This window comes from Oryctolagus cuniculus, chromosome 1, assembly GCF_051225735.1.
Source record: "Oryctolagus cuniculus isolate XC-2025 breed Fujian yellow rabbit chromosome 1, ASM5122573v1, whole genome shotgun sequence".
NCBI lineage: Eukaryota > Metazoa > Chordata > Mammalia > Lagomorpha > Leporidae > Oryctolagus > Oryctolagus cuniculus.
The window spans coordinates 184527283-184542706 of record NC_142867.1 but is presented as its reverse complement, the minus strand read 5'-3'; the positions used below and the strand labels follow the sequence as shown (position 1 = coordinate 184542706).

Sequence of the window (15424 nt, the reverse complement as noted above, 5' to 3'; positions counted from 1 at the left end):
CACAAAGTGGCTTTCTCTGTCTCTCTCTCTGTCTCTCTGTCTCTCTGTCTCTGTCTCTCTCTTTCTCTCTGTTGGCCCTTTCTGAGAAATGAGTAAAGATTTAACCAATCAGGAGACCAGAATAATGACTGATCTGCTGGCCAGGATCAGTGACCATGTCTTGGTCCACGTTCATTCACCCCTCCAGTGATCTCAGGTGACATCTCAGGCCAATTCCCAACCAGGGAGGGAGTTCTGGGGTCCATGTTGCAGCATCAGTGGCAGGAGGAGTCTACAGCTCTAGATGCTGTGATTTGCATCTTGTCTTGAAGAGGTATAGCTGATTCTCGGCCTTTCTGGATTCTTCAGGAGCAACACAGCTGTGGTGTTGGTGCTCTTCGTGTTACAGGTCTCCTGTTACAGCTCTCTACAGTGCAGCTCCATGCTCTATGCCAGGCTTGTGAACTACTGCCACCTTCTGGGATGCTACTTCTGTTCTGGTCCAGGATCTCTGTCTCCTGACCACGAAGAGTGAGTGAAGCTCTCTGGCAGCTGCAGATGCTCTTAGCAGTTGATTCCATCCCAGCTTCCTGTGTTACTCAAACTGAGACCTTGCTGGCAGACACCACTAAGGCTGCCTTCCTCAGAGGCGAGCAGAGCCCACAGGCCAGCAGCCTCCTCCAGCAAGGGGCTGTGTCACCGAAAACCTTTGCCAGGATCAGATACCAGTGAGTGTGAAGGATGCCCATCTTTGCAAGGGGAGGCTGGCAGTGAGGATTGAGGCATCCCCGACCTGGGGACTCTCACACAGGCAGGAGTGCTCTCCCCAGAGAGCCCTCCACCCCCTGGCACTGCCATCTGAAAGTTCAGAGCCAGTCCTGCCCAGGAGCAGCAGGGGCTGTCTGCCAAGTCAGGGTCCCCACTGACACCTACAGGGACACCAGGTCTAACAGCAGGTTAGACAGACAGACTGTCATGATGGACTCCAGCCTCTGGAACATTTGTTTTCTTACTCATGCATTTCACTTATATTCCATCTAGAAATTGATGATGAAAGCAGTGATTTGTGTAATTTCCATCCAGCAATGCAGGTGAATGAAGCAAACACAGTTCTGGCTGTATTGACATTTTCCATCTTATTGGGAGGGAAATAAAAGATGTTCTAAAATTTGTGTACATGAAATATTATAGACAGAAAAGGAGAAATTATGAAATATTCCACAAAATTTAGGTCTATATGGTGTTGGGGAGGCAAATAATGGTAAACAAGTAGGGGGCTTTCTGGCATACCTGAGCAAACATTCCCAGAGACAGAGAGTGGGCAGGGAGGAGGACAGTCTGATCTGTCTGTGGCCACATTTTGGGAGACACCTGCAGCGATGCAGGAGGACACTGTCCAGGTCATCACACTGCTCAAACTTTTTTTAGGCCCTCACTTGGAGCTCCAAAGGATGGGAGATAGTGCACCTCACAGTTGGAACCCTGAGGTGTATCAGATTAGGAGTTGTCAAAGTGGGAATATGTAAGATGAAGAACATATTGTGAAAGGCAATGATACCAAGACGAACAGAATTTGCCATACTCAGATAGAATTGAATTGAGGAAGAAACAGGAAAGGGGCCCCATTCCTGCCTGTCTGAAATACTGTTTCAAGGACCTTCTAAGTTCCCACAAGAGATTTCTTCTTATTCTTTACCTATCCAATGCTTTGCACATAAGCACAAACTCCTGTAGCAAATCTAATCATCAACAGTCTTTACAATGACAACAAATCACATAAGGGTCTTTATACAAAAGCCTTAAGCAAACAGTAAATCACCACTAATAAGCTGGAGGCAATGCCTGTCTTAGGTCTCTAATACTTGTAAATTTTCTATCCAAGAGGCTTATGTAGATTTCTTCCTTTCAACTTTTACAACTACCATCTCCTCAATATACCCTTGTTTTCTATGGTAAGTGCGTTCTTATTGCAATGCTCTGTTCTGCCAAGAATAAATGTCACTATTCATTCAAAAACTCTCTGATTGTTACTTAGAGAGACAAAACCAATTCTACTGTACTCTTCCCTTAAATTCATAACTTCAGTCTAATTTTGAGAATACATCACAAAATCCCAATCGATGGAAATATTACAAAGTACCTGTTCGTTGTATGTCAGAAGTCTCCAGTTCATGATAGTCTGGGAAGCCTGGGCAGGTGTCTCAGATGGGAGGAGATTATAGAGGTTTGTAATGTAAAGTGAGATCGTAAACTGATTTATGGAGCAGTAGATGGACTTCAGCGAACAATGAGAAGAAACAAGGAAATCTGATGGAAGCCTGACTTCTAGTTATTACTATCACACAAATGCTAATTTCTTAGTTTTAATTATTGTGCCACGATTATATGACCTGTTAACTTTAGGAGAAGCTTGGTAAGGGAAACACAGGAGTTTTCTAGATTATTATTTAAGCTCTCTGTAAGCCTACACTTGTTCCAAATAAAAGTTTAAAAAGTGCAGGCTTTCAGATACTTGACATTATCAATTATAATTTTTAAACACTATTTTTCTGATTAAAATAATCCATTAGCCGGCACTGCGGCTCAATAGGCTAATCCTCCACCTGCGGCGCCAGCACCCCAGGTTCTAGTCCCGGTTGGGGCACCGGATTCTGTCCCGGTTGCTCCTCTTCCAGTCCAGCTCTCTGCTGTGGCCTGGGAGTTCAGTGGAGGATGGCCCAGGTCCTTGGGCCCTGCACCCGCATGGGAGACCAGGAGAAGCACCTGGCTCCTGGCTTCAGATCAGTGCGGTGCGCTGGCCACAGCGTGCCAGCCGCAGCTGCCATTGTGGGGTGATCCAATGGAAAAGGAAGACCTTTCTCTCTGTCTCTCTCTCTCTCACTGTCCACTCTGCCTGTCAAAATAAATAAATAAATAAATAAAAAGAATCCATTAAATTTCACAGTTTCCAAAGAGAAGTAATATTCTGTCATATAGCTGTTTAGAAGATAGTTCTGTTTCTCCTTAGCCTTCAAAGTTCTGACAAAAATGCTCCTTCACTCCTTGACCAATTTTCATCAATCTCTACTCAGCCCTCTTTTCAAGTAGTCCTTTCTTTGGGCCCAGTCTTCCTAGTTAATTGTAGCTGTGTCAGTTTTACAAGACTCACTTCCGCTTGAAATCTGATTGCACTAATATGTTTTCCAATTGCTCACCTCTCACTCTGGGTATCAGACCACCTTGGCTATACTTCAGCAAGATTCCATTAGGTTGGTTTAGCAAGGAACTCACTACACATGGTATCTCCTATTAGTAATTTTCCATCTACTCATTCCACTTGTTCACTATGAGATCACAGGCAGTCTGGTATATTGAGAATTGAGCCCTGATCTTTCTCCCTATTGTGATAGTCTTGAAACCAGACCCAAAAGACAAGAATAAAACTTTCCTAACCATTTTACTAAGTGTCAGCATAATTTTCTCTTTGCCAGTTCTACAAACTAAAGTCATTACAGTTAACATAGGAGCAAAACCACTGGCCTAAAAAACAAAATTGCATTGACCAACGGGGCAATTAGGAGACTTACAGGCTTTTGTCATCACAGGCCATACCTAGAATTCCTTTAGTGATTGCCTCCAGATATAATGTCCCTGAACTGTAAGCCATAGCTCATTGGTTCAGCTCTGATTTATCTCATACATTTAACCTAATCAGGATCCACAATCTCAGGTTTGCCTGAAACAGGTAGAAATTAAAGCCTTTGGAATATTAGAATGAATGTTTAGAAATATGCAGGATTTTTAAATACCATTTTAAAATTTTTTCATATTTAACTGGGGTTCACAAAGTGGTTTATAAATAAAATCAAGCTTTAAAAACATATTCTCGAGGCTGACGCCATGGCACAGTAGGTTAACCCTCCACTTGCAGCGCCAGCATCCCACATGGGTGCTGGTTCTGTCTCAGCTGCTCCTCTTCCAATCCAACTCTCTGCTGTGGCCTGGGAAAGCAGTGGAGGATGACCCAAGTGCTTGGGTCCCTGCACCCGTGTGGGAGACCAGGAAGAAGCACCTGGCTCCTGGTTCGGATCGGCGCAGCTCCAGCCATTGCGACCACTGGAGTGAAACCAATGGATGGAAGACGTTTCTGTCTTTCTCTCTCACTGCCTGTAACTCTACCTCTCAAATAAATAAATAAATAATCAAAAAATTTAAAAAATAGGCTGGCACCGAGGCTCAATAGGCTAATCCTCTGCCTGCGGCGCCAGCACACCGGATTCTGTCCCAGTTGCTCCTCTTCCAGTCCAGCTCTCTGCTGTGGCCCGGTAGTGCAGTAGAGGATGGCCCAAGTCCCTAGGCCCTGTACCCGCATGGGAGACCAGGAGAAGCACCTGGCTCCTGGCTTCGGATCAGCGTGGTGCGCTGGCCGCAACGGCCATTGGGGTGGTGAAGCAATGGCAAAAGGAAGACCTTTCTCTCTGTCTCTCTCTCTCACTGTCCACTCTGCCTGTCAAAAAAATTAAAAAAATAAAAACATATTCTCAAGAAGACAAAACTAAGGTATAACATATGTAAGTAAAATGCAGCTCAATATAATTCTAACAGAAACTGCTGATGTGAGCTAATGGGGCTTTTCAGAGAAGAAGAAAAGTGGAATCCTAAAAGAGAGACACTGACATTATTTAGGGGTGATTTTACTGGAAAAATATTCATCAGTTTAGGAGCAGGCATTTGGCTCTAGTGATTAAGACACCTGCATTGCATATAATAGTACTTGGGTTTCCACCTGTCCCTGGCTCCCAGTTCCAGCTTTGTGCTAATGCACACCCTAGAAGGCAATAGTAATGTGTTAAGTAATCCCTGTTTTGAGTTTGGCCTGCCCAGCCTGGTCATTTTGGGCATTTGGAGAGTGAACCAAATGTGCAAGGAAACATTCTCTCTCTCTCTCTCTCTCTCTCATACATACACACACACACACACACACACACATACCCCTGCCCCCATTCACCAGTTTTTTGGTTTCTCAAAAAAAAAAAAAAAAAAAACAAGTATAAAGGTAATTATAAAAAGTCTTGATCTGTCTAGAAACCAGCTGTGGGTCTTATGGCCAGAAATACTCCAAGAGAGATGTAAGACCTGAGGATTCAAGGGTTGGGCTTTCTAGGTTCTAAGAATAATTCCACAGTTAATTAATTCCCTGGGTTTATGTTTCGAGGTTGTTTTTTTGTTTTTGATAAATCTGAACTGTAGTAGCACATCTCACTATTTGCTTTGAACGTTGATATCTCCATTGACTAAATGGGGCTGGACACATGTTGGGTGCTCAACAAATGTGAAAAATGAGAGTAATCCTCATTCGGAAGGTGAAGGTCACTCTTTTGTATGTTTAAGAACAACGCTTGCAGGCCGGCACCGCGGCTCAATAGGCTAATCCTCCACCTGCGGCGCCTGCACCCGGGTTCTAGTCCCGGTTGGGGAGCCGGATTCTGTCCCGGTCGCTCCTCTTCCAGGCCAGCTCTCTGCTGTAGCCCGGGAGTTCAGTGGAGGATGGCCCAGGTCCTTGGGCCCTGCACCCGCATGGGAGACCAGGAGAAGCACCTGGCTCCTGGCTTCAGATCAGTGCGGTGCGCTGGCCACAGCGTGCCAGCCACAGCAGCCGTTGGGGGGTGAACCAACGGCAAAAGGAAGACCTTTCTCTCTGTCTCTCTCTCTCACCGTCCACTCTGCCTGTCAAAAAAAAAAAAAAAAAAAAGAAAAAAAGAACAATGTTTGCATACACACATAGAACTTATTATTTAAGGTTAGTATATACTTTTTAGTAACATTAGTTTGATTGGGAGAAATGTCCTTTGAAAGTTTGCATTCCCTTCCTTCTTTTCAGAGAAATGAGAAGGAAAATGTTGACACTATGAGTTTATTCATCTATGAGGGGAGAATATGGTGCAGTTAATACTTATCCATTATCCAGAGAGAATCACATACACTCATATACACAAATGTGCCTTCCTTGTGTTTAAACTCCTGTGGTTGTCAATTCTTCCTTTACTGTCTTTTCAAGGTGTATTGATCAAAGTTGAAAATTAACCCCTGGACCAGGGGCTACACACTTTTTCTGAGCCCATGCCTGCTTGTTACCTTTAATCCACATTCTTTCCACTATTTTGTTTCTGCTCTACTCCATCTCTAATCTCCATGTTGGTTGAGTTGCATGTAGCTTAGTTACATTGTGACTTTTTTTTGTCTAATATAATATTTTTCATTCAGCTCCCTGCTAATGCACTTTTGTTGGAGACCTGGAAGAAGAACCTGGATCCTGGCTTCAGCCTAGCATGTCCCCAGCCACTGTGGACATATGAGGAGAGAACCAGAGGGTAGAAGGTCTCTCTCTCTCTCTCTGTCTCTCTCCCTATCTCTCTCTAACTCTGCCTTTCAAATAAATAAAAAATAAATATTTAAAAAATTGAACTTTTAATAATATATACCAGTTGCAAGTGATTATTGAATATCTCATTACATACTATCTGTTATATATTTTTATAAATTGCTAATTTGCGTGAGAATGTGATATATTACAATTTATGTGATAAATTAATTGCATTCAAAGTCATTCAGTAAATTTTATTGTGTAATCAAAGGCTACAAATATAACTTTTAACTTTGAGCTTACACATATCATTTAGTCATTTTTAACCCTGGATTGAGTAAAAAGATTAAATTACATATTTTAATGTTTAAAGTGTGGATTTTCACATGTTATATAAACATATATTCAGTATATCCCTATTATTAAAATTTAACAGGGTCAGGCTTTGGGTCTAGCAATTAAGACAACACTTGAGATGCCCATGTTCATATCACAACGCATGGATTCTATTCCCAGATCCAGCTCCCAATTCCAGTTTGCTGCTAGTGCAGATCCTGGGATGCAGGAGATTATGACTCAAGTAATTGGATCTCTATCACCTGCAATGACTTCCCACCTCTTCGATTTGACCCAGAGCAGTGCTGGCCAATGCAGGTATCTGGGAATAAACCAATGGATGGGAATTACCTCTCATGGTCTTTCTTTGTTTCTACCAAATAAAAGCTTTATAAAAGAAAAAAAACTTGATTGTTAATTATAAAAATGTTATGAATCAGTTCAGTGGGCAAAGGAGAAGAGGCAACAATGGAAAAAATGCTTGAGAAAATGGTCAGATTCAACGTCAAAAGGAAAGCAAAACAGTAGTGGAAAGTAAGGGGTGGCATCCAGAAAATGGAAAATGGCATGCCCCCTATTTTAGACATCCGAATGAAGCAGGGTCTTCAGAGAACGAAGGAGCCAAGGTTGAGAGTCACTCAGCTCAGCCAGCCTAGCAGCATCGGCAAGATCCCAGATGGCCTCGGCATTTTGTCTTGTGCTGGTGCTGGTAGTATTCAACTGTATGTCTGTCTGTGCTCTGAATTGTGATCTACCTCAGACTCACAGCCAGAATAACAAAGAAACTTTCAAGAAGCTGAGAGAAATGAGGAAAGTGATGGGCTTCTTCTGCATGCAGTACATTCACGATTTTGGGTTACCACGGGAGGAGCTTGAAGGACACCAGGTCCAGAAGGCTCAAACTATTGCTGTGCTGCATGAGGTGACCCAGGGGGTCTTCACACTTTTCTGCGCACCGGACTCATCTGCTACCTGGAACAATACCATCCTGGACATACTGTGCTCTAGACTCCACCAGCAGCTGAGTGACCTGGAAGCCTGTGTGAAGCAAGAAGTGGAAGTGAAACAGACACCCACGATACAGAATCCCTCTGTACGAGCTGTGAATAAGTACTTCAGAAATATCCGCCTCTATCTGACAGAGAAGGAAGACAGCCCTTGTGCCTGGATGACTGTCACACTAGAAGTTTCGAGAGCCATGTCTTTATCAAGATTCTTGCAAGAAAGATTAAGAAGTAAGGATTGAGACTTGGTTCAATATAGAGATAATTCTTACTGTGTATTATACATTGCCACATATGGGGAAGTGCTACCGTTTCAGAGACTGTCATTTTTGTAGTACTGGTTTACATGAGTTCAGTTTGTCAGACGTCTTGAGGACTATTAAGGCACATTGTGTTCAAATCCTCAGGGACTAGTCCTGTACAGATATCCATGCATATATCTATTTGTGTATACATTTAAATGCTTATTTGTTTATATATGAGACTTATATTATTTCTGTCCATACAATATCATGTATACATTGGCTCTGTGACAACATAATGAAGTATTTTGTCTATATTCAATATTTCATTATTTTATTTTGTTAATTAAATTTTTACTATACCAAACTTCTAATATTTGTTTATACTTTATTATGAAACTGCAAATCTTGTTGTGCAACATTAATAAAGAGTTGGTGATAGAGTTAATTTACTGATCAATATTACATTCAAGGTATACTAAAATTTTCTTTTCCCTTAATGATGTTCCATGTTACACCCAGTGCATAGAATGAACAACACAAACACAGTTCTGTTGTCATTTAACTTTTTCACAAGAAAATAAATTCAGTATATCAATAACCACATTTCTCATCAGCTGTGTTAAATACTGTAATAAAAAAAATGAACAATGAAAGTCTCTGACTTGACAGTGGACTAGGGGTCTTTGAGAGATGAAAAACAGAGACATCGTCCAAAAATTGACTGGTACAAATCTAAAAGAAAATGTCCATTGTCAGTTGGATATATGAGCAGGCAGTCTACAAGGAATGCAGTAGCTGAAGGTCCACTTGTGGCAATTGCAAATGCAGCCACGGAGGTCATCGTGGGGAGAGAGTGTAGAGGGAGAACAAACTCAAACATGATTCTGAGTACACTCATTTTTTAAGGCAAAAGTCACCTAGGAAACTGAAGCGGAATTGCCCACCATGGGAAGGACAAGAGAGGATGATAAAAGTGCCCTAAACAAAATTAAATTACCTCGATGAGGAATCGGAGGATTTATGAAACACATGAATGGAAATTGTCCACCACAGTAGGAAAGTGAATGGCAACGATGATCTGAGTTTGTGATGATTTTGTAGAATTCATAACCAGAAACCACATTAGCGTAGGTCAAGACATGAATAGAAAAATTAGTCATAACGCACATAAAGACTAATTTTGAGAGATTGGCCTTCAGCAAAGAAGGGAACAGACAGGATTGGTAGAAGGAAAGGATATGTATTAATGAATGTTAATTAAATATTGTGTCAGGATAGATTTCATAGGTTAAATATATTGGCAAATTATATTATTATCTTGAATATTACACTTATTTTAATTTATGGCATATTAAAGAATTTGCAATGATTTTTAAAATTTGTATTAGCATATTAATCCAAATGTTAATTATGTTGAATGTCAGTAAGCTGCACTGTGAATTGAGAGTGTCCACTGCACCACTGCAGTGGGAAAATAGGTGGAAATGGAGACCCTGCTGGGCACTGGATGTGCAGATCAATCAGCAGAAACCACATGGAGTAGCTGGAAGGGGGAATAAGAGAAGAGAACTCCCATTGTTGAATTTTCACCTGAGGAGTCACTTCCTTCTTCATCTTCATGATACTCAGACTTGCACTGTTTATTTTCACCTAAACTGATACGAATGCCTTGACAACCTTCTGAGAATATTAAATGGAGAAATAAAAGGGTTGTAACAGAAAATTATGGAAAATAATGCATAGGCCCTTAAGTTTTCATTTTTACTTTGCTATTTTGGTTCTGCCCTCAGGTTGAAAGAGAAACAAATTCAGAGGCACTAAGAGAAGTTGTGCCAACAAACATCAAATATTAAAGCTTGAAAGCAGTAAAGGAAAGCAGGGTGATTTTATCTAACATCATAGTCTGAGACTTACTGCCCAGCATTTTTACTGTGAGACAGAGAATGATGAACCCAGAAGCTCAACTGAAAGGCCTTAACCTTATGGAGAAGTGGGTGTGCCAACAAGAGTTCAGTTACTCTCAAGGGCGGAGGGCAATGGGAGAGGTGCAAAATGATGCAGGCTATTTTTCTGTCTATAGGTTACCTGTTTTTTTTCTGGTTAGAATCCACACAAGTGACATACTGGAAAATCAAATTAATGTATTCAATACATTTGTTTTAACTCAAGATGCATATTTTACATCATAATGAATTATTATTTTAATTAGTGCTACTTTAAATATCAGGGAGCTGCTGTTTTTGATAATTATTAGGCAGGAATGAATTACTTATTCAATCCTCCCTCAAAATATCTAGTTATTATTGATTATGTATTGATTTCTGATATTAGTTGCTTTGGTAATTAACTTAGGTAAATTTCTGTTGCTTCTACTCTAGCCCATGACAGCTGCCTTATCACACACTCCATTTTCTAGGAGAGCTAGATATTATGATAAGCATTGTTTTACATTACTCATTGTAAGTTTCCTGATTATATGAGTATTACAATCTCATGTGGATCCACAATAAACAAATTACCACAGACATATACACCGATAAAGTACCCTCATCTAATAAAGGTGGGAAGCAAAACTTTAAAAAAGGCCAAAACCAACATGGACGATGGAAATCCTGACATCAAGACTGATTCAGGAAAAAAAGGAAACTTACTGATGATAACAGAAATTCAGTGTATGAAACTTACAAATTCACCATTTCATAGTGAAATTCCATTCTACCTGGACTTACTGGTGATGCTGAGTCACCCACTTAGATTCTATGACCCTCAATTTTCCTGCAAAGTTGGTTAAAAATTTATTTTGTTGTGTATATTAAGTGAATACATGCATTTTAGAGCACTCAGTAGAAAATCTTCCATACAGTAAGAATTCAAACTATTGCTAATATTGTCCTTCTCCTTCACTGTCTTTGTAACATGAATTGTCTTTCTATAACATTCTTAGGAACCACGTCCTAGCACTTCAGCTACTGGCCAGCAGTGGAGGCAGCCTGAAAACCCAGAATTCTGTCAAGAATTCCAGAGGGGCTGAGAAACCGTCCCTCCTCATTTCCATGCTGTTCCTGCTGTAGTCAGTCAGGACATGGTGCCTTGTATACACCCCTGAAACAGGAGATACACAGCTGTATGAGGTGCAGAAGACAGCAGTTGCATGTTCACCGATTTTGGCACCTGGCTTTTCAGAATCCATCCCCCCATCATCACAGTTTCCCTCTTGTCTGATGTAAAATTTCCCAGAGGGCGCTTGTCATTGATTCCCTTCACCTTCCTGCCCATTCACACATAGCTGCTCTGTGCTCAGTTGTGGTTTCGACTGAACATTTTCCCTAGAGAGTAGGGAACCACAAAGACAGCAGCAGTTTAACAAAAGTTCTGGGTTGGCCTAAACGTCTGCAGGAGAGACTCTCCTAACTTCCGGTGCATATGATGTAACAGTCGCTGCAGCTAAGGGAAACAGAAAGCAGGGTTGGGTTTCTGTGTGGGCCACTGACATCATCTCAGGGAAAGACGGCGCCCTGGAGCCACGTGTGACAAAGGCAGCAACCAAGACGCACAGGAGGGCAGGATTCTGAGCTGCGCAGAAATGCTACTCTGAGTAAAAATCGAATATCATGCAGCAAAAATGCTAGTTCTCGGAAAGAACTGAGTCCCATGCTTTAGTGGGCCTGTTTCCTTCACCGTTCATCTGCTGTAAAAAAAGACCTGGCTTTGATCAGGGCATGGACTCTGTGAGACTTGAGAGCTGTAGAAACAGAGAAACACGTGCTCCCTGCCTGCTTCCACTGTGCAGACCACAGCATCCCAATCTCACGCCCTCCATGCATGTGGGACTCCAGGGGAAGGGAGGGTTGCCAGTCTGAGCGTGAAGTTCCCTGCTAACCAGAGAAGGCTCCTGTCCATTGTGCGTTAATTTCTGTAATACAATCTTAGTCTCCAAGTTTCACATCTAATTTCAGACTTCAAATTTTAACCAGTAGACTAAATACCCTAGCTGTCAGTTTCCATAATGTTGATACCTCTTCTGCCGAGGAGTAAAATCTCCATCTAGATAGCAAGAAAGAAATGTCCCAGAAAAGCCAAGAAACATGGATGAACAGAATCATTGCTCTCAGAGAGCTAAGGTGGTTGTATTTTATTCAAATTTACCAATTTTTGTATACTTTGTGAATCAGTTCTGCAGACAGCACCACACCTACTCTGATGTGTATCATCAGGGATGGGGAGAATTGCGGAGGCAGCGGCTACAGGGTGCTCTTGCAGAGGAGCCTCTCCAGTCTTGTCCTTGGGTTTTGTATTCAACATACGGATTTGCTGCTCTCATCAAACGTTGGCCAGGACCTTCTGTAAATCTCCACAGATTTTGGCTTTTGCCTTGTGATCCGGGTGGACAAATTGGGGAGAAAGACAATGTCTGGAAATGCTAGGCTTCCTCACCTGTAGGGGAACAGGATCTGTAGAATGTGTTACCCCAGAACAGGTAGCTCTCATGGTGGCAGATTTCACAAGCTCAACAAATGGAGGTTCATACATATTGTTGGTGATTTTTGTGTAGTTGTGCCTGTTTTGGATGCATCTGTACTGAAATTGTACAGGCTTTTCTTCTTGTCATATTTTCCTAGAAAATGCATTTAACAAATTATCTATCCCACCCCTCAGCAAATAAGATTATAGATCAGGTGTTTCGGTGGGTTTCGTTCTTGCCTTATAACTCAATGTCGACCTGATTATCAAGTCTTTTTCTTCCCCAAATTGTGCTTAAAAACGCCACTACCATGAGCCCCTTCAGATTCTGCCTGTCTTGGAGCCCCCATCCTGGCCACTATGGCTGGAGGTAACTGACTTAAATAAATCTTGTTTTTAAATTTAAAAAAAGGCAATTTCATAGATTTTTAAAAATTTTAATAATCTACTTTCCAAGGATAAGGAATTTTCCCCTAGTGGTTAGGACAGGACCCATGTCCTGTATTGGAATACTTTGGTTCAATTTCTGGCTCCAGGTCCTCACTCCAGCATCCTGCAAATACAGCACTGTGTGGCAGCCATGTAACTGGGTTCCTGCCACACACAGGGGAGGCCTGGATTGTGTTCCTGGCTCTTGCATCAGCCCCAACCCAAGCCAGACTTTAATATGTATTTGGGTAATGAAAGGGTGGGTATGGCCTCTCTCTCCTTTTTCTGTCTCACAAAAAATAAATTAAACAAATAAAAATCTGATTACTTGATATTTTCCCTAAACACATTTTTAGTATTACTGTTATAGACTCTTTCTTTTCTAGTAGATAAGTATACCAGGATTTTTTCTATTCTTAAACATTATTAGCAATGCATTCTTCTGATTACATTTATGTTTCACCTATGAGGTGGATCATCTATTTCATGAAAAATCTCAGGCTGATGGAGATGCACAAACAACACAATTGCAATGAAGCTAATAGTATGGCATGATTCCTTCAAAAGATGGAAAAGTTAAAACTGAATCAGGACTTTTCTTTTGTGGTATATAAATAAATAATAGAAAAGAACCAGTGAAAAGATACAGTGGCACACACCAATAAAAGAATGACAAGAGGAGTGGATGTTTGGCATAGTGATTAAACTGCTAGATGGAATGTCTGTGGTTCACATCAGAGTTTTTGGGTTCAAAACTCTGTTCTGGATCCTGATTGGAATTTCCAGTTAATGGAGACACTGGGAGGCAACTGTGATCACTAAAGTAGTTCAGTTCATGACAACCTGGACAAAGTTCCTGCCTCCTACCCCTCATCCCCACTCATCCCCACTTGCCTCCCACCCACTACACACACACACACACACACACACACACACAGGCAGACATTTGGAGAAGTGGACAAGCGGACTGTAGCGCTCACAATCCATGTCCTTTCCTCTCCCTCCCTCTCTCTTTCTCTCAAGTAAAATTTTTCAAATATAAGAAGTCAAGGAGCAAGATGTGCTTTTAATTTAGTGATCAAATGATATGTTAAACAACAGAATTCTAAAATATGAAACTTTTCACATTATCCTTGCATGCAACCTAAGGCAGGCACTGAATCACAATTCTGCCACCACTTCTTTGCAATCCTAGGAAATTTATTTGACTTCTCTGAGCCTCAGCTTTCTCAAATGTAAAATAGAACAGAATTATAGAATATGGGTAAAGTTATTTTATTAAATAATTTTAATGTTAATTTTAAATTTTAATTAAAACTAAAGAACTCGAGGGTGAGGATCTAAAGTATAATTATCTTCTTATGTTTTCCTACAGAAATATATCTGAGTGGTGAAATTTCCCATTCCATCTCAGTAATAACTGCAAAGATGTGAGGTAAAAGTGGGACTTCTTGAAGTATTCTGGAGAAGACTGTAGAGCAGTTACTTTGCACTGGGGAGGCAGGTTTGATTCCTACACTTAGTCAACAAATGGAAGGAAGGCTCCTAAATTGGAATACAGGCCAAATTCTTTGGCTGACTAGACACCTGGCACACTTTCCCTTTCCTGACTCCCTTTCTCTTTGCTATAGCATAACAGCTCCTACCTTCATCTACAGGGCAGAAATACCCAGGAAGTACTCTTCAATCGCTCTTCCTTAACCTGTGCTGTGTCATCACACAGCTGTTTTCTCTTCCCTTGAGGTTTCTGAACATTAACTTCCCCTTAAGAGTCCAAAACAACCAAGGAAAAACGAAAGTTGATGTAAATGGTATATTTCAGAATCTCCTGTACAATAGATTTGCTAATGACTATCTATGAAATGAGGGAATGTCCCTGTCACCTAAATGCAATGGTAACTGTAGCAAAAAGGAAAGAGAACCAGGATGCATTGTATTCTGGATGCTATTAGATGACTTACAGAGTAAGTTCGCCACCTACCGGCCACGGTGGACAAAGTCAGAGTCTATTATAAGGCTCCTGTCAATGGAAAGAGCTGTCTGCATCCACTGGCCTTATCTAAAAAGTCCCAAATGAGGCTCTTTGCTGGAAAGAACTAAGCCAAAGAGGAGGAATAAATCCATTTCATTAGGTTTTTTTATCTTTAAGATGAGAAACTGTCCTAGCTTCAGGCGGATCATGTCCTTGTGGGCAATGGGCAGTTACATTTGGAGAGAAACGGTCAGAATGGGTCCTTTGTCTCCAGCCTGCTCATTTCTTCAGAGCCTCCTGACTTTTCACTGCTTCTAGGGTCTGTAAGGGCACAGGAAGGCAGGAAGTCCTGCACATTTGGGTGGGGAACTCCAAGAGACACAGGACAACCTCTGCTTGAAGATACATTAACTCTTTCTTAAGTATAAATTGTCAGTTTCATAAGCTAGCAGATCTTGTCTCTCAACTTTACAATCAGGAAAATATTCTCAGTATTGCATAAATAATGAAGGAGCTTACATCAGTCCATCTTGACTCAATAGCTGAGCACTGACCTAAGTAAAGGACTTTAGAGAAGACAATGTTTGCGTATAGACACTACATGGAACTGAGAGGTGCTAAGGTCAACTTTGGCACATTGTAATTGAGGAGGTGA

General features: G+C 41.3%; 1 protein-coding gene across 1 annotated transcript; it reads left to right on the top strand.

The window, feature by feature from the left end:
• The first annotated feature begins 7334 nt into the window (after nt 1-7334).
• LOC100356678 (interferon alpha-1) lies at nt 7335-7904 on the top strand. The gene has a single exon (XM_002708067.4). It carries the CDS (start codon nt 7335-7337, stop codon nt 7902-7904), a length of 570 nt encoding a protein of 189 aa, XP_002708113.1.
• The last annotated feature ends 7520 nt before the right edge of the window (nt 7905-15424 follow it).

What these genes read in the sequence shown, in the direction of transcription:
- LOC100356678 (XM_002708067.4), top strand. Translation starts at nt 7,335, where the DNA reads ATGGCCTCGGCATTTTGTCTTGTGCTGGTGCTGGTAGTATTCAACTGT.